A 27,894-nucleotide genomic window follows, 5' to 3' on the forward strand; every position below is an offset into this window, starting at 1 on the left:
AAATAAAAATACTGATTTTATATCAGAGAAGTATGCATGAAAAGGACTGCTAACATAGCTAGATATTCAATACATAATATGGTAAATAGTACTAATTCCAAAACAGAAGTTGTTAAATGCCAGAAAGCACGCATTTAACATCTAAAATACAGTTAATAATCTAAAATGACGAAAAATAATCCCATTCTCATGATACATCGGAAAAAAAACAATACATCAACAAGGTTATTACTAACCGTATCAAATTCCAGGTCGGCCAGAAGTGAGGCTTCAGAAAATGCCTGCAAAATCAAATGATACTTTCACAAATCTGGTCTACAATACTTTTCTACTATTCCCAGGTCCAAAAAATATATATTAAATTTAGGGCAATATATCTTGAAAAAATAATGAGAACTATGAATAGCTAATGATTTACAAGGTGATATTGAATTCCTTTGGTTTATCTCAATAATGATATTGTAACTCGTAAATTCAAAATTAATAACCCATTTTGAAAAAAGTCATTGAATGCCTCAAGAATTTTCAATATTTGTGGTTTATTAGCAACTACCAATAGGTTGCCAATGGTTATTTAGTCCAGATGCATATCCATTATGATTATGTTTAATTGTGTTGTAGATATGGTTAATGAACCCTGTGACAATGAATTCAAAATTAAGCTCTTGGGTTTATTCAATTTGTATTTTATTATTCTAATATTACATGCATATTGACAAAGAAATCCAAATTGTGAGTGCATATCGATTATTGACTTTGACAATTAAAGTGTTGCATGTTAAGATTCTCTAATGTTTAAATGGCATGCTTTATCCATGTTTTCATGTGAACGTAATGTATATATGAAAACTTTCCTATACATTTTAAATGTTTTCCTCTATTTATATGGCCATCTCCTTCCCATCCCCAAACTTGGCAAAAACATTTGTCATATCAGAAACTCATCCCCCTGTTCCCTGCTGCCCCCATCCAAGAATTTGGGGTAACACTAAGTGAAACAAATTAAAGGAAAATGTCAAAATCTTCCAACATTACATATTTCAAAATCAGGTATACCATTGGTCTTATATACTGATGCATCTCACAGTACACGGCCTTTGCAATTTTTTTACAGGAAATTGCAAATGGAAGAAAAGAAACATGTGGTTACAAATTAGAAACATTTAAAGGGCCTGAATATCAGTATCATATATATGAAAAAGAAATTCTTGCAATCTAACAACAAATAGAAAAGTTAAAGATTTTTCTCAAGTCTGGACATTTCATTATCAGTGATGCACCAAATTAAAATTGTGGTGGATCTTTGCCTATAACTGCACATAACATTAATAAGGCCTCCCAAACACAACAAATTTTAACTCTAATTTACCCCCAAGGACTCGTATACACATTGGAAATAATTAATGCTGCAAGAAAAGAGATATCCACAATGCAATATCCATGATCAGACTAACCACAATATACAAACTTGAAATACAAAATAGAAACATTCAACACAAGGCAAAACATGCAATAGATAGTTAAATGGTAAGAAAAGCAAAACAAGGATTTCTATTAATGCAAGGCAAAAGCAAACTACAAATGCAGAGCATAACTACTACAAGAGAGAGAAGAACCTCTTAAAATATGTACAAAGCTGTCTTTTAAAGAAATCAAGCATAACTCAAATTACTACAGTTGACTTAACACGCCAACCACACTAAAGTTAGTTACAGAAATGCAAGTCAAGAAATATCACATGAAATCTGATTGTATGTGTACACTTTGTAAAGTTTCTTACCAGATTTCAATATATTGCTGACTGATGCATGATTTTCTTTGCAGGTTTAAGCACTGATGTCAATGAATATGATTTTCTACAGAATCTGTATATAGTATTGCAGAAATAACAGAGATGTTCTTGTATATGTGATGCTTATGTCCCTTTGATATGCTTGCATTAATAAATTTTGATGCCTTGCAATATCGGGAAGATCGAGTATATATAACAAGGAGGGGTGTGAGAGTGAATGGGCATGTCTCCGAATGGAGACATGACCATTCACTCTCACACCTATTCGGTGCTTGATTATCATACCCATTCTGAGTTAGTTAGACTTAACACAAGTCTAAACATATATTACTGATCATAATGAACTCGATTCATATGCAGCCCGAGAATGATATTTACATAGATCGATAATGTATCTTAAATCAAAGGGATCGGACTATGTTATGATCATGACTGAGATATAATCTCAGATAAAATATATATATATATATATATATATATATATATATATATGTAGATCTTTGATCACAGTCATTGTCCGACCGAAGCTACATGCTTTAACACTCCCTCTTAGCTAGGGAAGACAAAATGCATATATATAAGTTCTCCTTATTTGAAAAGTGATATCACCTAGTTAGTGATATACTTAAGAAAATCAAGTCTCGTGATATTCTTTCCAAGTATGGTGTGTACACAGATATCAAGTCTCATGATATCTACCATAAGAGATCATGGTATATCCATAGATACTATGTCACATAATACCCACTATGATAAAATGAACATACTGATCTGCTACAGATATTATGTCACATGATATCTATCAATTTGTCCTTTTGACTATCATGACCTCCATGAATATCAAGTCACATGATATTCATCATGATAGTAATTTAATCATTATAAAGTCGTCACCTTATAACGTTAGAGTCAACATTTCATTATAAAAGATTGTCACTTTTTAATAATGTACATAGGGTAGGCCCATAAGTCAGAGTCACACATATGACAAAAGAGTTTACACTTTAAACATTTTTATTAAAAATAATACAAATTTACAAAGTTGAGACTCAATCTCATAAACTTACATTTCAACCATACCAAGTTTTTTTCTGAAATGATCAACCTTCACTTTACGAAGAGGCTTGGTGAGAAAGTTAGTTGTTTGATCACTTGTATTAATATATTTCAATTGAATAACTCTTCTTGCCACCATGTCTCTTACGTAGTGGTAAGGGATTTATATATGCTTGGATCTATCATGAAATACTGGATTCACAAACAACTTGATACAACTTTGGTTATCACAATGAATAGTGGTAGGTTTTAGAGGCTCGCAAAATAAACTAAAAAGCAATTTTTGAAGCCACACTGCTTCTCTTGCTCCCATTGCTATTGCAATTTACTCTACCTCGGTAAAACTCTAAGTGACTGAAGCTTGCTTCTTGCAAATCCATGAGATCATAGTTGATCCTAAACTTAAACAACATCCTGATGTGCTTTTTCGGTCTTTTACACTTTCGGCCCAATCATAATCAGTATATCAATGTAACTCCAAGCTGGTATTCTCATATTTAAGTCCATACCCAATAGTGCCTTGAAGATACCTTAATATATGCTTCAAAGCAACAAGATGCATTTCTTGAGGTTCACAAATGAACTGACTTAATGCATTCACAGCATAGCAAATATCTAGTCGACTGTTCACAAGATACATCACAGACCAAATAATTTGTTTGTATAAAGTGGGATCAATAAGTCTGGATTCAGTACTTGCTTCCTTTAGCTTGTGTAAGTTGGTTTCTATAAGTGTTGACATAGATCAACAGTTCCACATTCCAAATCTTTTTCGAGCATTGACAGTATACTTCTTTTGACATAGGAAGATGTTTCCATACTTCTGACGAACTTCCAATCCAAGGAAGTAATGAAGAATCCCTAAGTCCTCCATATCAAATTCAGAAGTCAATTCTTTCCTACACTGATTAATGAGATGGTCTTCTCCTGTAATCAAAAGGTCATGAACATAAAGGATTAGAATCAATATATCACCTTTGGTTACTTTAAAGTAGAGATTTGGATCAATATCATTTTTGGTGAATCCAAGACTTAAAAGATATTTATCAATCATTTCATACCAAGCTCCGAGAGCCTGTTCGAGTCCATATAGAGCCCTTTTCAATTTACATACATAAGAGGCAGCATCATGAGTCACAAATCCTTCTGGTTGTTCCATGTATACTTCTTCCTCAATCGTTCCATTTAGAAAAGCAATTTTCACATCCATTTGAGGAATTTTCCAACCTTTAGCTGTTGCAATGGCTATTACTGTTCCAACTGAGGTATCCTAGCAACTAGTGCAAAAGTTTCTTCCAACTCTATTCCTTCTTTTTGAGAGAATCCTCTAGCCACAAAACGAGTTGTATGTTTTTCAATGCTACCATCTGCAACATACTTAACTTTGAAGAGCCATTTGGATGAAACAACAAATTTACCTTTAGGTATACGAACTATATCCCAAACATCATTTTTTAGTATAGACTGATATTTTTCTACCATTACATCTTTCCAAACTTGATGTTTAAGAGCGCTTTGGAATCATTAGTAGGTTTAGAGTTTGGAATCTCACACATGAATGCATTGTATGTTAATTTTCGAGGTCTTTTGCTTTCTCTGAATGCCCCTGAAGGTGCTACAAATTCATCTCCTTCCTCTATAATTTTTCTTGTCCATAGTGGCCCCTTAGAATTATTGTCAAGACTCTCTTCTTGAGTCTCAGGAAGTATCTCATTTTCATTTGAAGTCTTTTCAAGGTACTCCCTCTGAATCTTAGGAGTAGGAGCCTCTTCTAGGGAACAGGATAAGTCGCCCATATCTAGTTCATCTGAAATTTTGGCTCTTTTGAAAGCAATACCTTCTTCAAAGATTACATCTCTATTGAGTTATATTTGTTTCTGTCCAAGTATGTAGATTTTGTAACCCTTTATTGTTTCACTAAAACCAATAAGAATTCCTTTCCTTCCAGTAGGTTCTAACTTTGTCCCTTTCTCCTTAGGTATATAAACATACACAAGACATCCAAATATCCTCAAATGACTAATGTCAAATTTTGTACTTGAAAAGGCTTCTACAGGAGTTTTGTTGTTTAGATGTGAGTGAGGACATCTATTTTGAATATAGACTGTTGTATTAGATCTTCAACTCAAAATGACATGCTCAACTTTTTATCATTTATCATAGCCCTAGCAACTTCTACAATGGTTCTATTTTCCTTTCAGCAACTCCATTCTGTTGAGGGTTGTAGGGAAATGTAAAATCCCTCTTAATCCTAGCAAGTTTGCAAAATTCTTTAAATATTTCAGAAGTGTATTCTTTCCCATTATCTGTTCTTGGAATTTTAAGTTTCTTTTCTGAGAAGTTTTCAATGATGGTTTTGAATTCTTTAAATTTAGAAAGGATCTCTTTAGATTCTTTGCACTTAAGAAAGTATATCCATATCTTCCTTGAAAAACCATCAACAAATATCAAATAGTACAAGAACCCTCCTATGGTTGGTGCAGACATGGGTCCACATAGGTCAAAGTGTACTACTTCTAACACATATTTAGTTTTGCTCAAACTATGAGGAAATGACTTTATTGTGTTTTTTCCCAAGGCACAACCTTTGCAAAATTCATTTTGAATTTGACTTAATTTGGGCATTCCAATTACCAACTTTCCCATAGATGTTAGGACACGAAAGTTTATATGACCTAATCTTCTATGTCAGATTTCATTTGAATCTAAGATCTCATGAACAAGTGCATGATTTATCTTAGTGCAAAGCTCATATTGTAGTCCTTGTCTTACTCCTATTGTTTGAGCCTTCTTTATAATTGAATTCTTTGCCCATGCTAGTACTTTGCCTTCTATGAATGTAATTCTATAACCATCATCTTCAAGTGCTGATATAGATATTAAATTCCTTTTAATGTCTGGTACATATAGAACTCCAGAAAGCTTAATAGATTTTCTTGATTTTAATTTGATGGTGCAAGTCCCAATTCCTTTTACAAAATGTGCAAAATCATCCCCAGTTGTAGCTTCATCTATTTCTATTTGCATGCTTTCTAGGCTATCCTGATATCCAATTATGTGTCTTGAAGATCCACTGTCAATTATCCAAGTGTTGGACGTGATTGATATTTGACTAGACAAGGCTGCGTAGAAGGCAAATTTCTCTGAATCTTGACCTTCGATTGATTTATCAGTTTTGGCAAATGATGCTTGAAGCTTTGATCGATCAGGACAATTGAGTGCTTAATGTCCATAATGATCACATCTGAAACATTGAATTTTAGACAAGTCTTTCTTCTGTTTTGACCGTCCTTTTCCATGAAAGTTTCTTCTCCTTTTGGTGTTCTTCTTCTTACCCTTCTTATGAGAGTTGGTGTTAAGAACATGAATGTCTTCATCTAAGGTTTTATGTTTTTGTCATTAGTCTCGACTCTTCTTATACCTTGTACAAATGACTCCCAAGAATTTGGTAATCCTCCTAATGCTATTAGGGATAACTCTTGTTGTCAATCTCATAAACGGCTGAAGATAATTGATCTCTCAATTATGTGATTCTCATGAAGAAGGCATTTATTGATTCTCCTTTATTCATGCTAATTATTCATTTGTCTTTTAAGAGAAAGTTTTCTTCGAGTGTTATTTACTATGAATGCATTTTCAAGAGCTTTAAACATGTGATATGTTGTTGCATGTTTTGCCACAATAGGCACTATGTGATCTCGAACAGCATCCACTATTATTTTCATGGCCTTGTCATTATTCTCGATGCATAGAGTTTTCTCTGGATCATCTTTAGGTTCTTCATTTTCTTCTTCTACAAAGGATTCTAATTTTTTCTCTTTTAATAGCATAATTATACGAAGTTTCCATGATTCGAAGTTGTTAGCACTTGCAAGGTGGTGTTCGAATCTTAACGTGTTTGTCATCTTGAAGAATAATGAGAGACTGCAAATTAATGTGAAATCTGATCTCTTGAACTTAATGAGATTTTTCCTTAACAGGGCTCTGATACCATGTAAAGTTTCTTACCAGATTTCTCAATATAATGCTGACAGATGCATGATTTTGTTTGCAGGTTTAAGCACTGATGTCAATGAATATGATTTTCTTCAGAATCTATATATAGTATTGCAGAAATAACAGAGATGTTCTTGTATATGTGATGCTTATGTCCCTTTGATATGCTTGCATTAATAGATTTTGATGCCTTGCAATATCGTGTAGATTGAGTATATATATAACAAGGAGGGGTGTGAGAGTGAATGGGCATGTCTCTGAATGGAGACATGACCATTCACTCTCACACCTATTCGGTGTTTGATTATCATACCCATTCTGAGTTAGTTAGACTTAACACAAGTCTAAACATATATTACCAATCATAATGAACTCGATTCATATGCAGCCCAGTAATGATATTTACATAGATTGATAATGATCTTAAATCAAAGGGATCGGAATATGTTACAATCATGAATGAGATATAATCTCAAATAAAATATAAATATGTTCATCGGTTTCAACTACAGCGATCATTTGCAGAATGACATACAATGGGATTGTGTGTGTGTGTGTGTGTGTGTGTGTGTATGTATCTATATATATCAGTATGTAAATCATATATATGTGTGTGTGTGTGTGTGTATAAATCATATGTGTGTGTGAACACACACACACACACACACACACACACACACACACACACACACACATATGATTTACATACTGATACATATACATACACACACACACACACACACACACACACATATATATATATCAATATGCATATATATATAGATCTTTGATCACAGTCATTGTCCGATCGAAGCTATATGCTTTAACACACTTGATCATGAAATGACAGCAAACATCCTAGAAATGAAGGAATTTTACAGAAGGAAGAGACAGCCCAAGTAAAATATATCAGAATGAATCTGATTTCTATGCACATTTGATCCATAAAATGACAAGAAATAGGCAAATAAATAACTTTGTAGTCAAGAAAATTATGCCCATACCCTCTGCAAGTGGCAAGAAAGGAAGAAAAAGTCATTGCATCACATGTAAAATCCAAAAAACAGTTCGGCAATAATATTCTTCTCTCGGGTCATGTCTTAGTCACGAGTAAAAATTAATGCAAGCACAAAAAAATACAAAATTTTCAGCCTCACACATGTTCGCACCAACAATTTCTTGTCCTTAGATTTACTCACAAACATAAGAAAAGTTGAAACACAACATTTATGGCCCAATGCACTTTTGCACTCAAAAATTTCTTCCCTCAGATTTTCATGCAAACATTCGAGAAAATCTAAGCCATAGATCTCAGAAAGAATGATTGCCATTTAAATTCTCGGAAATAAAGTAACCGGGACCCAGTGTATTGAAAACACAATGTTTTCTGCCAAGAGCATACGTCAAAGAAGAAGCAAAATGTTATTCAATAGGAGCTATCAACTAACACTATATGTCAGGATCGACCAAAAATCTTCTAACGATAAGCCATTTAACATAATGACGAAAACACAAAATGGTTTCACCTACATGTGAAAATGCGCGAAACACAATGAACTTCCATTTCTAACAACAAACAGAACTTAGCCCATGAGAGGTATCTCTAATCGATTATTTGTAATGAGCTAAAGCAAAGCAATGTCAACAGTAGCCTTTGGTCAATTTTGCTATGACCATAGAGCTTGTATGTTATGTTTTAATATTGCATGCACGGTGGCAATGAACTTTGAATATAAATGTTATATGTTTAGTTCCATGATGTATAAATGTATTCTTTATCCATGTTTTCATAGGGAGATTAAAAAAATATACAATATGTTCTAAATTATCTATAAATTTAATATACACATCCCCTAAGTTGTGGCAATTTCCCCTATTAGGACTTCTCTTGATTTACCCTAAACTTACCAACTAGAATTTGTGTCGCTTGGGAATGGTAACAAGTAATGTTCCCTACTAGTATACCAATTCCCAAAGATTAACTTACATCACAATGCAATTAAATAAGATCACATTGATAACAATTAATGATTCATAATACATACTCAAGTCCTAATTCATTCTCTTTATCCTTGAGAAAAATATTGGATTGTTGGAAATGTTGTACTAGTGCACTTGAAATAGTCTACACAAGTGGGCTCCCTCAAGGTTCTTACCATCTTAAGAGCTTCATGTCGCATGACCAAATTACTCAACCTCTCTACACACACCTACTAGGGTGTGTATGTAATGTCCCCGTTTTGGCTGGCATCGTTTTGCGTGTGGATCAGTCTATCACGAACTCTCGTAGACGGGTGGTTGTGTCTATGAGAGTTCGTGATGAGAGAGTCATTTTGGCATTTATTTGGAGATTGGATGGTTTATTATGCTCTTGGAGATATTATTTATATTTTATCATTACTTCTTATATTGGGCCTACATGTTATAATTCTAAGTTGAGTTGCACTTTTTATTTTATAAAGTTATTTTATTATTAAAGTGCATTATAATGGGATTTTATAATGGATGTTTCTAGAAGTTGTTAGCAACTTCTTAGAAAAGGATGCTTCTAGAAGTCCTTAGTAACTTCTTGGAAAAGTAAATAAATAGAAGGCTTGGCCTCTCATTTGAAAGGACGGGAATTGATGATTCTACTACCATTCTCTTTGAGCATTTGTGACACCATTCAGGTCTGCAAATATTCAGCATAATCCTTGAGAACGATACCTCTCAAGAGATTGCATAACTGAGGAAGTGAAAGACCTTCTGAAGGGTTGCACTTTGGAAGTGGTATTCAGCCATTTCAAGTTGAGCTTAATTTGTATACTCAGACTACCTGAGAGTTTGAGTTTTAAAAAAAGCAGTTCGAAAAAACAGGTCCGAAAAAACAACCCGAAAAAGTAGTCCGAAAAAGCAAAGCGAAAAAGCAGATCTGAAAAAAGCAAGTGAAAAAGCAGAACAGAAAAAAAGCAAAGCAGAAAGACAGCATTGGAGAAAATTATTACAGCCATCTACAACCAGGTTCCTTTGTTAGCATTGCATTTTAGGTGTTACAAGTTTCAGTTGTAGGTGTGCATTATACCAACATTATCATTTTTGTAATCCATGTAAATGCCAAGAGTCTTGGCCATATTTCATGAGCATTGTATTAGAAATTTCATTGCAATTAAGGAGATAATAGTTGCTGGTGTCAATTTGAGCAATTCAATATCATTATTTATCAGCTAGTTAGTTTGCATACCAACTGTTTGTTAAAATGCCAGTTGGCTGTAGGTGTTCATTTCTCATGCTTAGCTCATATATATGCATTGAATATTGCCAAAATTAGTTGCACATTCAGGTTAGGTCATTGTTTAGTCAATGCAGAGTCTACTTGCAAGCATTCTTATCGATGCTAAGTGAAGGAAAGAGCCATAAAAGCAAACTGAAATTTTATATCAGTCATATGACCCTTGTATGCAAAGTGTTTTCTTGAACCTTTATCAACATTTTGGGATCAAATTTGAGCAGGGTCATTATAGTGTGAAGATAAGTGAGCTCCCACAAGGATCTTACTCATGTTGGGTCATTCCCATCATGTACCTGACGTACTCTGCTCTCATTAAATCCCATATCTTCCTAACGCTATTAGTGGCTAATCAAGATATTGGATAAGTATATATTATTAAATAACTATACTATTACTAATATATATGTAAAGTATAACATAATGTATTATTAAGTAATCACCGATCAAAAATAATATATTATTAAGTAATTACACTAGTATTAATAATATATTATTAGGTAATTACACTAGTACTCATAATATATATGTAAAGTATGACATATCTTATGAACAATTATTCTAATTTCATTATTATTATATATATATAGAGAGAGAGAGAGATATGTGTGTGTGTGTGTGTGTGTGTGTGTGTGTGTAGAGAGAGGGAGAGAGATTATATAGAAGTTAATATATATGTGAAGTATGACATATCTTATATACAATTATTGTAATTTCATTATTATTATTATATATAAATATATTTATATATATATATATATATAGAGAGAGAGAGAGAGAGATTATATAAAAGTTCCTTATCACCAATAGAATTCAGATATGATATAGCTTAAACTAATAGTAAACTCAAGAGATACATTAGAGCATGAATTGCTATCAGCAATGTAAATAGTTTACTTTCTTACTCTTCACTGAAGAGTATCATAAATACTTATAATCTCCCATCTTCAACTGATTCAAATCAATTTGATCAGTAATCAATCAACACATGCATAGATATATACGTGCATACAAACATAGATATATACATGCATACATACGTATGCATGCAAGTATAATCATTTCCCATTTATGTCTTGCAAATTTGAAGGGACTCACCTTACATATGGTAAGGGTTATCTGTTTCTCTATCCAGTCTTCTTTGTAATTGATCATACCTATTCGATTATTAATTTGGTTACTTGCAGTGATATTGTACATAACATGATTGTTGACCTGGTCATTTTCTACCAATGACTACATATTATTCTTTTAAGCTATTTCTGTATTAACCCTTTACTAATTGCAATTCTTTATAATCAGAACCATAGAGATTAAATAACAAGCTTGCTAATTCTTCTCTGATCATCACACGGTACACCTAAATATCTCTTTCAATTCACTATGTCATCAATTAGATTATTATGGTAACTGCATCCTTCCTTCTAATTGTAGTCATTGCACAGATCACTGATAATCTATATTGATGATTTGTAATTAAAATAATCATGGCTTCATCACTATCGTGCTACCTTAGTCAATATCGACTGCAGTTGTATAATGTTGATTATCCTCTGCATTTTTTAATTGTATTTTGCTGCAGAATATATATATATAGACAGATAGATATCATAGTTACACCGCCCTAGGGGACAGGGGGAAGTTGGGAGTCAGAATATGTTTCCAAGAAGAGGGAACAGAGGGGCCTCGATTTAGGAACAATAGGGGATGGGGGAGGAGAGCTGTATATTCTATATGCTATACATGTTGTATTTCAAATGCTACTTATGAAAATATGTATAACAATATAAAGCATAAAGATGTAAAATACTGATTTACTAAAATTTAAATACTTGAACATTGCATTGAACATGAAATCGAACATTGAACATTGAACAATAAATATTTAAATTTTAAATACTCGAATGAGCAAATGGAAGAATTCTAACTTCTATTATATGAATATTAAATTATAATAGTCATAGATATCAAAAGTATGAGTATCTCATCATAAAGATCATTACATTGAGCAGCATGATATGACATTCAATACACCCAATAGAATATTGAAAAATGTTATATTTTTTTAAACAAACTTCTTTTTTGGTTAAACAAGGGATGCCCAGTTGTTGTCTAGAGGGGTTAGGGGACTTGTCCCTTATTATATATCTTTAAACTTCTGCATTGTATTCAAATGGGGCATGACAGTATGGAGGCATGAGAGTCGTCTCCAAAAATGGTTTCAAAAATCAGGCCTATGTAGATGCTTCCCCATCCCCAAAACCCAGAGTAACTTTATCTTATAGTGACTAACTATCAAGATTTACAAAATTGTAGAAAATCAACACATAATAAATAATGTCGTTTTGAGATGTGCCTATTTTAAAATAGGATTTAATAACAAATAATCATTAAATAAAAAATAAAATGATCAAGCAAACATATTAAATATTATTATGAATATAATAACATTAAAATATAAAATAAATAGATAAAATAACAATTAAATAATAAATAGTTGCCATATGAATTCTAAAGATTAATACATTTATATATAAGTATAGTTAATAACTTAATAACAATATTTTAAATCTGAAACGTATATGCCAATTAAATATTATAACTCTAAAATATATTATAGTGATACCAAATATTGAATGTAAATAAATAATCAATCCATCCACCGTTGTATATCCAATCAGCAGCTTGATAGTCCAGTCAACACTCAAATACAGGATGGTGAAAATCATTAAGTCAGTATTTAGGAGGATACTGTCAACAAATACATAAACACAGCGATTAGTATGTATGTTGTGTTTGATATTTGATAAGTCAATGGTCATCCATTAACATGTAATAGTGTGATCAAGGAAGTAATATCATTTAGTAACAAATGGACAGCTTGGTTTAATGGACAGATTGACCATTAAGGGAGGGTATTAGAATATTATTAATTCATTCCTTCAATGGTCATCTTTTGTGCATAATATAGTTTATAATTTAGTTAGATAAGATCGATTGCTTGATCTTCTGAAGTTTCTAATTAGACACTTTCGATTTTGTACATTTGTAAAATTCTTTATAATAATCATCTTGATCATTTGTTAATACGTCAAATATTTTACCAATTACTTTGCATAATTTGGTATCAAAGCATCTAGGGTTTTGGGCGATCTTTTTTCTAAAGGTGAAATTTGAAATTACTTTGAATATTTTGTAGTTTGCCTTTAACCAATCAAGGGTATACTGCAAATCTAGGGAAATCTTCAAAATTAACAACCCTATGTTTTTTCCTCTTGATCATGCAATTAGTCCTAGTTATGATAAACTCATCTAAGGTTTTTGAAAGCAAGCCAAATTCGCATATATTCTTTTGGCATGACTTCCTTTTTTTGGCTACATTCAGGCGCTTTCTTTTGAGGTCATTTTTTGTTCTCTTCCCAAAACACCATCGTGCGACCCATTCTTGGTTGTTGACCTCTGTTCCTCTACAAATCATTGGGGAAAAAACATATTTGCTTCTGCGACCATTTTTTCTCATTCTCCAACGACAATTTTATAGCCAATGTTAGCAAAAGAAAAATCTTTTGGTCTTGTCCCACCGTTTTTGTTGGGGATATGCGACTCCACTACACTGTGCCTATGTTTGGAGAATTTTTGACTCTCCATTTTGACATTTTTCTACTTTAGTCAAACTCTCATAGACTACTAGGGCTCCTTTATGTTCAACTAGGGTTTCGACCACTTAGTTCAAGTCAAGAAAAAAAATGATTGCATATTCCTTGTGGGTTTTCCCGATCATCAAATTTTTCTAGGTGCCTTAGCTTCTATGCCTTGAATTTTGAACCACTTTGAATTTTATTCTGATTTCAAAATCATTTTGGGTTTTTTGGAATCCCTTCTTGATCTTCCTCCAATTTTTGTGCGTCAACTAAAAAATTTACTCTTAATTTGTGTCAACCATACTTATCATTCTTCTTAAGTCCATACCTGCATTTGCTTATGTTTTCTACATTAGGATTCATGTTTTTGAATTTGTACAATCACTACTTATTTAATTCTCATTTTTGTGCATTGAGAACATGCAAGACGACGTCATTGACAAACTTAATATTAAAGGGTAATCAGATATTCAACGATAAATATCATAACACCTGGAAGCAATGCATGCTAACCATCTTTGAATATCGTTGCCTTGATACGATTATTAAGGGCACAGAGACCTATCCTACCATAGTTCAAGTAGACCAAAACAAGTTTGATGAATGAAACAAAGAAGTTGCCATGCTTCTCCATCTCCCTATTATAGATTATCATTTGCCTCAAATTCCTTCTAGCAAGTCTGTAGCAAACATCTGGAAGCATCTGAAGGAATTGCATGAGTTATCAAACAAGAGTAGAGAGTTCTTTCTAAAGAAACAATTGTTCTCCATCATGATGGATGAACACGTCCTTGGAGGAGCATCCCACAAAGATTTAGGACATTCGAGATCAACTCGAAGCTATTGGTCCGAATATGGAGGAAGAAGATATGGTAGTCATCACCTTCAAGAGTATCAAAATTTTATGAGCATTTATAGAAGACTCTCAACATTACTTTGACTAATATTGATATGAAATTTCCAAAGTTGTGCACCAAAATTTTGTAACAGGATCAATGAAACAACACTTTGGTAGCAATGCCACCTCCTCCTCCTCTAATAAAGCCTTTTTTATCTAAATTCTTTCACAAAAAATAAAGCCATATCTCAACATTCTCATTCATCTCAACAAAAGAGCTTCAATTAGTCTCAGGATGGTTCAAAGAAAAAGAAGGTGCAATGTAACTACTGTCACAAATATGGAAATTTGCTCAAGGATTGCCAGAATCGATTAGCTTTTGAATAGCAAAAGTAGGGAGGGTCTCAGCTTAAAGCCAATATTGTTGAGCGCATTAGCACAAAGATTTTTCCTTTTATGCCTCCATGGCTAAAAGACCTACAGGCCATGTGAAATCCTTTCCTCCATATATAGATTTTGGTGCTTCTCAGCATTTCACTCACAGATGTGATTGGTTTACAAATTTTTCTCTTTTTAATGATTCAATTATATTTGGAGGTGAAGAGTATAATGTTGTTGGCAAGGGCAATGTTTAGATACAATATGTTGGGAGGAATCTCATTTTCCTCAATGTATACTACGTTCCAGGCATGGAAGTTAACCTCCTCAACATGGTGTGGTATTCAATACACGCAAGTACTCAAATATTGATCGTGCGACACACAATTATTGTTGTTGGTATTGAGAATCATGGTTTATATAGACTTGTGGATATGGGTGATTCTCTTGAGCATGTCTTCACAACTAAATCATCTTCTAGCAGTAGTCTCTTGCATCAGTGATACGGTCATTTGAACATTCATTATCTTGCTCAACTTGTTGAGGATGATTTAGTACTTGGACTACTTGAAATTCAAACTCAAAATCTACGACTTTGTGGAGCTTATCAAGCTAGAAAGCAACATAGGACGGCGTTCAAAGATGGCGACTCATGGCGAGCCTCTAAGGTACTGCAGTTGGCCCATGTTGATATATGTGGTCCAATGAATACTCCTCTTATTACTAGGCGCAGGTATTTCTTACTTTTGGATAACAATTTCGGTACAAAAATGTGGGTGTACTTTCTTAAACAAAAATCGGATGTGTTTATTGTAATTCAGAAATTTAAAGCCTTAGTAGAAAGAGTATGGTTGTTCTATTATATCTCTTAGGTCTGATAATGGGGAGAGTTTTGTTATACTGCTTTCTCCACTTTTTGTGATACACAAGGCATAAAACATTTGTTAACTACAACATACACTCCTCAACAATATTAGTTTCTCGAGGGTCTATACAATAGGAGGGCAATGATTATGAAGAGACTTTTGCTCCTACTGCAAAGATGAGTACAATTTGTCTTCTTCTCACTATTTCATCTCAATTTGGATGAAAAGTCCATCGGATGGATGTTAAGGGTGTCTTCTACAACAGTGAGTTGCAAGAAGCAATCTACATGATGCAGCCCCTCGGTTTCAAGGTTGTCAGCCAAAAAAAATTAGTTTGTAGACTCAAGAAAGCACTCTATGGACTCAAACAAGCTCCTCGAGCAAGGTACATCAAGATTGATAAGTACTTGGTTGCTCATCGTTTCCAGCATTTCCGTTCTAATAGTAATATGTATATCAAACGCTATGGTAATGATATTCTCTTTCTTGTTACCTATGTGGATGACTTGATCATTACTGGTAGTTCAACCCATTTGATTGCAGAAATCAAACAAGACCTATACAAGGATGTTAGTATGACAAATTCAAAGCATCTCCATTATTGTTTAGGTATTGAGGTTTGGCAAACTGATGGAAGCGTCTTTATTTCTCAGTCTAAGTATGCTCGAAACTTGCTTGACAAATTTTGTACGTAGGATTGTAAACCCGCTTCCACACTTATGGAGAAAGGATTGAAGCTATCACCCAAGTCTAATTCTCCTCCTATTGAGGAAACCACTTACAGGCAACTAGTGGGCAGGCTCATCTATCTCATTGCCACAAGACCCAATCTCAATTTTATAGTGAGCTAGATTTCACGATTCGTGACAACCCCCAAGGCTGATAATTGGGTAGCAGCAAAGTGTGTACCGCACTATGTGAAGAGCACCTCAGATTATGAACTTCTTTACACAAGAAGTCTTGATTCCAAAGTGAGTGGATTCACAGATTCAAATTAGGCAAGTTCGATTGATGATAAGACATCAACTGTGGGTTATGTGTTCAATTTGGGATCAAGTGGAGTCACCTAAACTAGTAAGAAGCAACACGTGGTCTCGCTATCCTCCACAAAAGCAAAATTTATAGAAGTTGTTAAGGTTGCTTGTAAGCCAGTTTGGCTTCATCAGATGATTGTCAATATGCATTTATCTCAAGTTGGCCCAACGCCCTTGCTCTTTGGTAATCAAGGAGTGCTCAAACTTGCCAAGAACCTGATATTCTATGAAAGAACCAAACATGTGGACATTCATTTTCACTACATTCAGCAGTTGGTTAAAGAAGGGACAGTTCACTTACGGTATCTTCAGACAACGGATCTCACTACAAACATTCTCACCAAGCCTTTTGGTCCAGATAATTTTGTTAAATTCAGGGACAGCATTGTGTTATGGACAGATTAACCATTAAGGGAGGGTATTAGAATATTATTAATTTGTTACTTTAATGTTCATCTTTTGTATATGCTGTAATTTAGCTAGATAAGATGGATTACCTTGATCTTCTTAAGTTTCTTATTAGAAACTTCCTATTTTGTACATTTGTAAAATACTATATAATGATCATCTTGATCATTTGTTTATACATCAAATATTTTTCCAATTACTTTGTGTAATAGTTCAAAGACTAGGAGATATGTAGAATAGAAGTCAGTCAGATCAAAGGGCAAGAACTTTACAAATTTTGAAACATAGAAAGATTTCGGAGGTAAGTAAATGGTCATCCATTAACATGAAATAGTGTGATCAATGAAGTAATATCACTTGGTAATCAAGGAATAACTCTAGAAGGGGGGCACAGTCTTTCAAAACAAGAGAACATATGTAAAGAACATTTCCACTGCATTTCAACAAGGGGGCACAGGGAAAATATTATATTTTGGACGGTGATCTAAGCATTCACAGGAGAAATGAAAGATTGGCATGAGTAAGCAATTTGGCATGGATAAGGTTTGTGGTGGAATGGGCACAGGTTACATCATAGAAAGGCACTATTGTGAGGGATAATACATATGGAAGTTAAAAGCTATTAGTAGGATTCTAAAATTCCAAGTATGCAATGATCATAGTTGTCCCACTCCTTGTTAGAATCATATATCTCTTTGAATTATAAAATTGTAAAGCTTAATGCAGATTATATTACACTAACAATATAATTAGTTTGTCCCTGGTGACTGCAGGACCTAAATCAGGGTTTACCTTGTTAAAAGATATTTTAAGAGGTAAAGTTGAATCTCTAACCATCATACAATTCTAATATAACAGAATTTGTGATTCTTGGGCAAGAGTGAGGGCAAACCCAAAAAGGGGACATTCTACATTTTATCTATCTCTAAATTTACACGGCTCAAAATGTCTATTTGGGAATTACAAGCAACTACTGCATTTCATACATACCAGACAAAAACAAAATTGAAAGACCAAAAAAGCCCTGTAATTCTAAAAGAAAATGAGGAAAACCATGTGAAAGAGCATGCAAGTAATGGGGCATATACCTGTAATTCAACCAATCATTGAACAATCATGTGCTCTGCTGACCATAAACTTAACTACTAGAGCTTTTACAATTTGTATTGAAGAATGTTATGTCCTCAAGAGGGACCACTGTCTACAATATAGTGTTCTACAAAGGATGTCAATTCAAGAGGTCAAAACATAAGTTTACATGATTTTCCAGACTACCAAAGTCTTATTTTCCTTAAGTTGTAAATGTAGAAATCTATATACCTCATAGAATTACTTATGTCTACAATTTAGGTTAGAAAGGAGATCTATAAATCTATAGCCTTTGTAGCCTTAATAGTACATCACAATTAATCAAAAATAGTTTTTACGAATCAAATTGAACAAAGGTTAATCAGATTGTTTGTTGCTACCAGAAAAATACAAATTCATGCAGATTTGCATTTCTAACAGTTTGCACAATCTTTAAATATCAGTTCATTCTTCATTATAACCTGTGGAAACAATCATAGATAATATAGAAGTATGAACAAAAAAGACAACCTAGAACAAGAAAAAAAAAAAAAATACCTACTTCTAATCTTGCTTCTGTATATCGCATGGCAGCAGGAGGGTCTGCATCAACTGACCCAAAATTTCCATGCCCACTAATAAGAGGAGTTCGCAGAGAGAATCCCTAAAATCACAAGGTAATGTTATAAACAAAGTGGAGCAATAATAACAAATGTAAACAATATCAAGAACATGCAACAGTTAAAATTCTTAGTACTTCAAAACAGTTTTAATAAAGCAACATAATTAACTTCAATGGTTGGTTGTCATTTAATGCTTGCATCTGTAGGTGACTTTTTGGTAAGGAAGGCATTAATCTGGTCTCCTACATGGCCCACTACAATACTTTAAAACAGTTTTAATATAAAAGTATATTTAAATTCAATAGTTGTTTAATGCTTGAATGCATATGTGACTTCTTGGCTTGGGAGATATTGAGGTGGTCTCCTAAATGCCCCACTACAATACTACAAACCAGTTCTAATAAAATAGTTTATTAAAATTTGGTGGTTGTATTGTTTATTAGCGTGAAAGTTATTTATGTGGTCTCTTGAATGGCTGCACACTAGAATACTTCCTAAATAATATGGTAGTGAAGAAGTAAATGGGGTTGCATTACAAATATCTTTCTTCTTACTAATTCTAATGTGGATACATATTGATCCCACTTGGTCAGCAATAGAGTGAATGAATGACCAACTTAGTCAAAACAGCCAAGACTGAAGCAATAGTTTGAACTTCCTTGCTCCACTGTATATTTCCTTGAATTATTACTCATTCCGTCATTGATTTGCATTTGCTACAAACAAATCCTTGCTTCTCATAAACTCTAACATTACACATTGAAGATTTGTTAGCAATAGAGCACTTCTACTTTAACAAAATTTATCAAATATGCTTCAGTATTCCTTAGATAATAAGAGAATTCTGTCAAATTAATGTTTTGTTACATGGGTCATACCTTGCACCAGTTTGCACATACATAATGATAGCAATTTAATTAATGGCATCAATGAATTTTAATTTTGCACTTTCAAAATCTCCCAACCCATGACAAATAAACTAATAACAAATACAAACATTTGCATTTTATTTTGCATCCACAGAGACAAAAAAAACATAACTGGAACCTTGATCAATTCCACGAGAATGTCTGATATATTACATTAAAGGCTGCACATGAGAAAATGAAAAAAGTAAGTTTTATGACTATAAGCATTTCTTATTAGGTGGATCTATTAACTAGTCCAATGCAGATAGGTTGTTGAGTAATGGAACTAAAAATCATAATCACTTGGAAAAAGGTTTGTACAAATAATTTTTGAGAAAATCCATCCAAATTTTTGTATCTTGGAAAGATATGTATAGTCCATGAATTTTGTATTACAGTGCTTCAAATAAATGGTCCCAATCATCAAACATCATGATCACTTGAGAGCCATCTTCAAAACCCCAACTTCAACCTCACAGATGTCAATGCCTTGTACTTTATATCCACTAGGTTCTTGGACTTATTTAAAAGGATTTCATTGATCTTGACATTCTGCATTTACACTCCACAAGCTCTCGAAGTTTAAACAAGTGCAATATGCATTGCCACAAAGACACAAAAAATGTTGTGTTCCCTATCTCATTTTCTTCTTGTTTTCACATCTTCTTATCACCAATCTTCATGATCTTCAAACACAATGCAAGATGAAACTCACAACTGAACCTAATGATGGATTATACAAGTTGCAAACAAGCTCTAGAGCTCCTTTAAAGGAAACCATGCCCTATTTCAATTTGCAAACACAGTGTTCATTAAACTCAAAACAAAAACAAGATATAATACATTCTACCAATTTTGTACTTCACAAGGTTGTCAAGCCCCAACGTTCATTAAACTCAAACCAAGAAACAAGCTATAATACATTCTAACACTTTTGTACTTGACAAGGTTGTCAAGCCCTCTTCTCCAGTATGACCCAACCAATGATGCACATAAATCTTGAATCAAGTTTAGCAACATTGGTTGCAATACACAATGCTTATGTCGTATGGTTCCAGCCTAAAAAAGTCTTGCACCTCGTACTGTTAGCTAGCAACAAAATGTCTCTAACTTGCATAATTTTTTATCAAATACAACATGCACTTCAAATTCCATCATCTGAGACAGGAAAAATATTCTACCCAAATTTAACATATGTAAAACATCAAAGAATGTCATAATCTCTCATCCATGAAAGGCACTTTACCTTCCCTCAACAATTAACAAAAATGAGTTGTTATTACCTAGGAAACCCAATCCTTTTATCACACTCCTAGTAACAAAATTCCCTACCAAGAATCAACCCCAATAATATTAGTGGATACAAAAGTGAGTACCATACCCATCAATGTCAAATAATATATCAATAAAATCATCCATTTACTTCAACATGACTTCCTTTTTTGTCTTACCTCTTCTACCACAATTCCAATGTCTCACTTTGGGTTTACCAAGACATTTTTACACATCCTCCTCCTTGGACTTCTTATCCTCATCGATCTTGCCCACTCTTTTCTTTGACTTTCCCCTTCCTATGAAGGCAACACCAGATAAATCATTTATGGATTCTCAATCGATTTTCACATAACAGAAACTTAATGAGATTGTCCACTTTGGGGATTGAATAAATACAACTAAGTGCTATAGACCAGCCGTCTTTGCCATCACTAAAGTCTCAACGGCATCCCAGCAACAGCAGGGCAATATGGCAGGTGACATTTCTACCACATCCTCAAAACATATCCATCCCAAAAATGTGGGGATTATGGGAAAGACTCGTCCCAATGGTTCACTGGAATCTCTCTCTCTGTCTAATCACTAAAAAACTATCTAATACAATGGACATGATAAGAAAAATTAAACGTCAAAATTCATAGGCAATGCACATACATAACAGTACACTGCATGGAGTAATACTGATTCAGAATACACAGTTTTAGGTACAATGCCATGCACCAAAGTGAAGTTTCCTTGACATATGTTTGATCATTTAAGGACATTAATATTATTTCATTCTTTCTACTGAAACAGACTTGACCATTTCAATATTAACTCAAACAAAATAGTATACATGCAGATATCGAAGCATATACTTTATGCATTGCAATGAAAAAATCTTTAATAGCATCCAACTATTTACGCAAAGCATCCATCAAAGTCAAGTAAAAGTTATCTTCAAAATTCACCTGTGCCATTCGAACCAGAGAATCATAAACCGCAGTGTCTCCATGAGGATGAAACTTACCCAAAACCTACAATATATTTCAATACCATGAAAACCCAAGTAAAAACAGATAGGTTAAAAATTGCGCAAACTAGTGTTCAATTACAATGTGCAAGTATAAAAGATTTCACCTCTCCAACTACTCTTGCACATTTCTTGTAGGGTCTTCTTGAAAAAAGACCCAATTCGTGCATTGCAAACCTGTATCACATATAGCAACAACAGTAATTCACATCAGCAAAAAGGGTAATATCTTATCTATAAAATTATTCAAATTATTGCTTATAATTAGCACATCAACCTAAGCATCTGATTTAGAAGTTCAAAGATGCCCAACTACTCCTATGTTAACAAGTTAAACCACATTTACAGCTTCATCCACATCTAGGAATTAATTCCTCTATTTGAATCCTTCAATAAAAGCACCAATGAAATGGTATACCACATAAAAATCCAATAAGAAATTTTATAAAACGAAATTGAACAAATAATTTATTAAAGGTACTATTCCACTAAGATGAACTACCCAAATAGAAGAAATATATTCCAGATTTTATGATAATAACAAGGCCTTCAAGAAACACTAGAATGAAAGAAGAATAAAAGAAATGTTACTGAATAAAAAGTTCCATAAACCAATTTGCAATAAAATGATGACAAAAATAATTTGATAATGTTCAATACAAAAGGATTGCAAAGTCAAGCTTGTCAAAAAACACAAAAGAAATTAAAATGTTATGTCAACACCAACATGAATGAATGAATTGGGCAATTTGACACCAATTTAACAAAAGGAAGGATGGGCAATCATATGATAATGACAATTGAATAAATAAAGAACCAAAAAACATCATGTCTACCAAACACAGAAAAAAAATCATTATAGAGGGACAGTAAGTAGAAACAAAAACTTTAGAAAGTTGAAACCAAATGAAATTCAACCATAGGGATTTCTAAAATTCAAGGAACATGAAGTCCTTGAGAGCATCTAGATGCCATGAACAATATTGAATAATGTGTCACAATGTGTAATTCCAAAAATGACCGTATATGCATCATAATGATTGTATGTAATTGTGTCACACGATTGCCATCATTTTTGGAATTACATAATGATTGTGTGTAATTCAAAAAATGATTATGTCACAATTTCAAACAGCTCAACCCACAACTCTAACAAAGTAAAGGAAGGACCTACTGAACATGGCAAGGATATGCTGCCAATTGTGATAAAAGCCAATCTAGATTGATATGGCTTCAGCGAGAGAGTCGGTTGGCTTGCAGGATGAGGTAAGTAGCCTAAGAAACAAACTAAGTGAGGTGGAAAGAGAGCTTGGAAGCATCTCTAGATTTTGTCTTCATGTAAAGTACAGCTTGGCAACCTCCATTTAATTGATGCAAAGCAAAATTCTGGGAAAGGGCAAGGCAGAGGGCAACTGCAAGAAGTTGTTCAAATTCCTTACTAATGACTGGTCTCATATCCTGCAGCAGTCACATTGCAATATTAAAACTCCACGAAAGATTTAGTGGAGCTCCGACCCATCAACATGCTGTGGTATTTTCTTATATTTTCCAGTGCAGCTTTAATCACTTGTTGGACTTATGTTGTTTGTGCCACGACAGTGGCAGGACAAGTAGCATTATAACTAGATGTTTTGTTTGTTTTTTGATAACTGAATAGTACTAGGTACTATGGCGGTAACTCTCATGTTTATCAGAAGCTCATTTATAGCCTTTGTTTAATTTCAATTGCTCAACTCTAGGATTTTGTTGATATTTTTCTGTTGATAGTGTGTGGTGTCTATATGCCTTCAGGATCTTGTTTTGTAAAGGGCCAGCACCTTAGTTGCTGCCGCTGATTAATATCAAAAACAAGATTTAACCATTGCAACTATTCTAGAAGTTTTATGCACCTCATCAAATATTCCTATTTACACATTTATTTTCCAATCAATCGAAAGCATATGTTACATAGATAAACTGGTTTCAGAATTCTTCCCACTTCCATATTTTCGAGATGGTTTGCTTTCAAGGAAACAAACATACATTAGTTCTAAAAGTCACTAAAAACTTCAACGAGGCTCAAAAAATAGAAGTCCAATTTTAGAAGTCGTGTTTCATTAAACAGATCTGGAAGTTTTCGATTTAATATATTATGTCTGAGCATTATATGTGATCCTGACAAATTTGTGGCCTAAAAAGCCACATATATGATACTCAATGTTAAAGGAAAAAGCAGCAATTTACTTTTCAGAAACATTGTTGAATTGTATCTAAGAACGTAGCCTCTAGAGATTGTTCACCCTTCACATCACAAACTGAATTTCTACAGTTCTCAAAGGAAACTAAAATATTATTTTCAATAATGAACAAGGTGACTATTAAAGTAATATTGTAATATTGAGTTTTTTGGTCATGTAACTTTTTCTAAGTCAGTCAGTCAGTTTTTAATAGCTTCTTGTTCTTTATGTTCTTCAGTTAGTTTAGCAACTTTATCTTCTATGTTTAGTTCTCAATTGTGAGCATCATTAAAAGATCTTCTAATTGCTTACTCAAGGAAAATTCCTTTACTTTGTTTAAACAATGAGTATCTCAATCAACAAACATTTCGTGGTATCAAAGCAGAGGTTGATATTTGGCTAATTTTTCCAATAAAGTCGTGGTCTACTTACCTATAAATTTCACGAACATTTCCAGAAGTTTTCTGCCCGATTGTTTGCAAATAAAAAATATGGGGATTTTCGAGCAGATTTTTTTATAAAATAAAATATTAGGTTTTTCCTAATTATATCATGACCTAAGGGCAACACCCAAGGGGAACTATTCGAGGGAAAACACTCAAAGGTAACACCCAAGGGAAAGTACTCGAGGGGAAACACTCAAGGGAAACACTCCAGAGAGAGCTATGGTACCACTATAATGTTCTTGAATGGTTCGTGATAAGTATTAGTCCCCACTCAATAAACCTGGTTCTAGCCCGACAAAAATGGTGATGGAAACCTACTGTAGGAGTGTCTGTTTGGCAAAGATGGTGTACGGTGATGGTAAAGAGGGGTCGGACAATGAAGCAAAGAGGAGTGTCTATACAATGTCTAGAGGAAATTGTACAGCAAGTGCAGTGTACAGGGGTCGGAGTAGTATGGGTTACGACGATAATGAGCTTGCGGTGAGGGAGTTATTGTACATGGTGGGTAAGGATACTATCATACGGTGTAGAATTGGTTAAGGTCATACAATATGAGCGGATGGTGTCGTTGAGTAATGTGTTGACAAATGGGTATGCAAAAGTCGTGAGGGGATGGTATTTGAACAATGATAAAGGGATGAGGGAAGGCTTTTGTATGATGGGGAAGGAGTTTCTGTTGGATATCAATAATGACGTAGTGTGCAAACGATGCTTCAAAACCAACTATCAAATAGATGAACATTAAACACCAGACACAGAGATTTCTCACAAGACAGAGTTATCAATTTTGTTGCTCAAACAGAAATTATAATTGCAACCGAAGATGATGCTCCAGATGTTCCAGATCTAAGCAAAGTATGCCAACAAGCAAAATAGCGTAGGACAAAAACCCATAGAAACTATACAAACTAAATAGGGAAGATCTTTCACTTTTAAAATAGCAAACAAGCAAAACTCCCAATGGAATTCACCGTACAAATAAAATAAACTAAGTCGCATACCAAAAAATATTCTACCCGTTGCTCATAATTTCCCTATTCGAGGAAAACTCTCGAGGTGCACAATAAGTGTCAACACAATAACAAACACCTACAACCAAAATAAAAGATGAGCCCGAGATATACATAAATCAATCAAAACCCCAAATACAAATATATTCATTTTATTAATTTGGACGCTAATAAAATTTGGGTACATCACATTCTTATTACAAACTAATTGGTAAAATAATTAATTAAATGGTGGACTAAGCAAGATGCTTATTTATACTTTACAAAAATGATGTTTCTCCTACGAAACAATTATTGTTATTAGAAACATTCTAATAACGGAAGAATAAAAATAATATTAGAAAACATTCAAATATTTAGGACATTTACTATTTGATCATTAGAAGAATAATAAACAAGATATTCAAAGATGTTATTCTAAAATCCTCCCTTAATAGTCAATATGTCAACTACACCAAGGAGCGCACAGAATTTAACAAATTTATCGAGGAGGGACTTGGTGAAAATATTGGTAGACTAGTTGTTGTAGTACTACAAATCCACGGATCTATCTTCAACCAGGTGTCAGACAAAGTGACAATGAATGTCAATATGCTTGGTTCACTCATGGAAGACTAGATTTCTGCCAAGTTTTGCACCACTTAATTGCTGCAAAATAGGGGTGAAGGATCTACCTAAGACATATGGATGTTCAAATTATCATTTGAAACCACACTGCCTCACAACTTGCTTTAACTATTCCCCAATATTCAGCTTCTATTGACAAAAGAGACATAACCTATTACTTCTTACTAGTCGATGTGATAGCACTAGTGCCCAAATTGGATACTCGGAAGTAGACTCCCCAAATTGTATCTATGCAACCAATGAGTTTAGGTTCTTTGGTTCATCCATAGAGGATACCCAAGTTTGAAGTACCCTTGACATAATGCACGATGCAATTCGCTTAAGCCCAATGATCTAAAGTAGGAGTTTTCATGAAGCGGAATATGTAACTCATTGCAAAGTTAAGATAAGGTCTAGTGGCAATGAAATAGATCAAACTACCACTAGTTGCTTGAATGCGGACTCATTCTCAATAGGAGAACCAAATTGGCTGATAACTTCAGACCAAATTCTATAGGTGTAGAATTAAGTTTTTAGTCTAGCATTCTAAATTGGTCAAGCAAATCTCATGCATTATTAGATTGAGAGATGAGATGTCATGTGATTGTTGCCAAACCTCAACCCTAGGAAATAGTGCAGAAGCCAAGGGTTGGTTATGACAAAAAATTGGTATAAATTCTATTTGATTTCTTGAATCAAAGAAGTCAAACCACCAATGATGATCATATCATCAACTTAAATAACCAAAAGGATGAGGTCATTTCCAGTAGTCTTGACATTCATATTTGAGTCAAAGGGACTCCTCTAGAAACCCCTATCTGTGAGGTACTTAAGAATTTTCATGTACCAATCCCAAGAAGCATGTTCGAGGCCATAGAGTTCTTTCACCAATTTGAGTACCAGCCATTTTTTACCGACAAATTTGAATCCAAAAGGTTGCATCATGTACACCTCTTTCTGTAAATCACAATTCAAGAATGCACTAAGGTCTCCTCATAATCAATTCCTTCATGTTGAGAAAAGTCTTCTACAATGAGACGAACCTTATACTTATATAAAGTGCCATCAGCATTATATTTGACTTTGTAGACCCCTTAGATCTCACAGAACCCAAGTGTTATTTTTCAAAGGACTATGATGTTCAGTCGTCATAGCTTGTTCCCACTCAAATATCCCTTTTGCCTCTATGTATGTTTGAATGTTTCCCATGAGAGCAAAATTTATAGAATTACAAGGTTTACTCCTGCCAAGTAATTCTACCCTTGATGAGCTCGTCATCATGAAAATCGTCAATCATCTTACCCCACCATTTAGGTCGGAGTGCAGAAGTTGTTAGTGAGCCTACACAAACGTGTTTATAATAATGGTGTTTATGAGTTTAGGTGCTCGGCTAATGTGGGGTTATATACGCCAAAACAAAAGTGTTCTATATTCAAGTCTCTCTATGTGTGCAGAT

At 33.8% G+C, this 27,894-nt stretch overlaps 1 protein-coding gene across 2 annotated transcripts in view; it reads right to left on the minus strand.

Moving 5' to 3' along the window:
- The window catches only part of GYRA (DNA GYRASE A), a 256,897-nt gene that overhangs the window by 219,056 nt on the left and 9,947 nt on the right, over positions 1-27,894 (minus strand). For both annotated transcript variants that reach the window (XR_016362072.1, XM_089819315.1), the window contains exons 2-5: positions 22,268-22,337; positions 22,099-22,164; positions 18,905-19,006; positions 237-281 (exon numbers count right to left, since the gene is read on the minus strand). Coding sequence is in view for 1 of the 2 variants with exons in the window: in XM_089819315.1 (XP_089675441.1) it covers positions 237-281; positions 18,905-19,006; positions 22,099-22,164; positions 22,268-22,337 (283 nt within the window). In the remaining variant the exon portion in view is untranslated. The remainder of the gene's footprint in view (positions 1-236; positions 282-18,904; positions 19,007-22,098; positions 22,165-22,267; positions 22,338-27,894) is intronic.

The sequence above is a fragment of the Cupressus sempervirens genome, chromosome 3 (assembly GCF_028749045.1).
Source record: "Cupressus sempervirens isolate cs-2001-9-10 chromosome 3, ASM2874904v1, whole genome shotgun sequence".
Taxonomy (NCBI): Eukaryota; Viridiplantae; Streptophyta; class Pinopsida; order Cupressales; family Cupressaceae; genus Cupressus; species Cupressus sempervirens.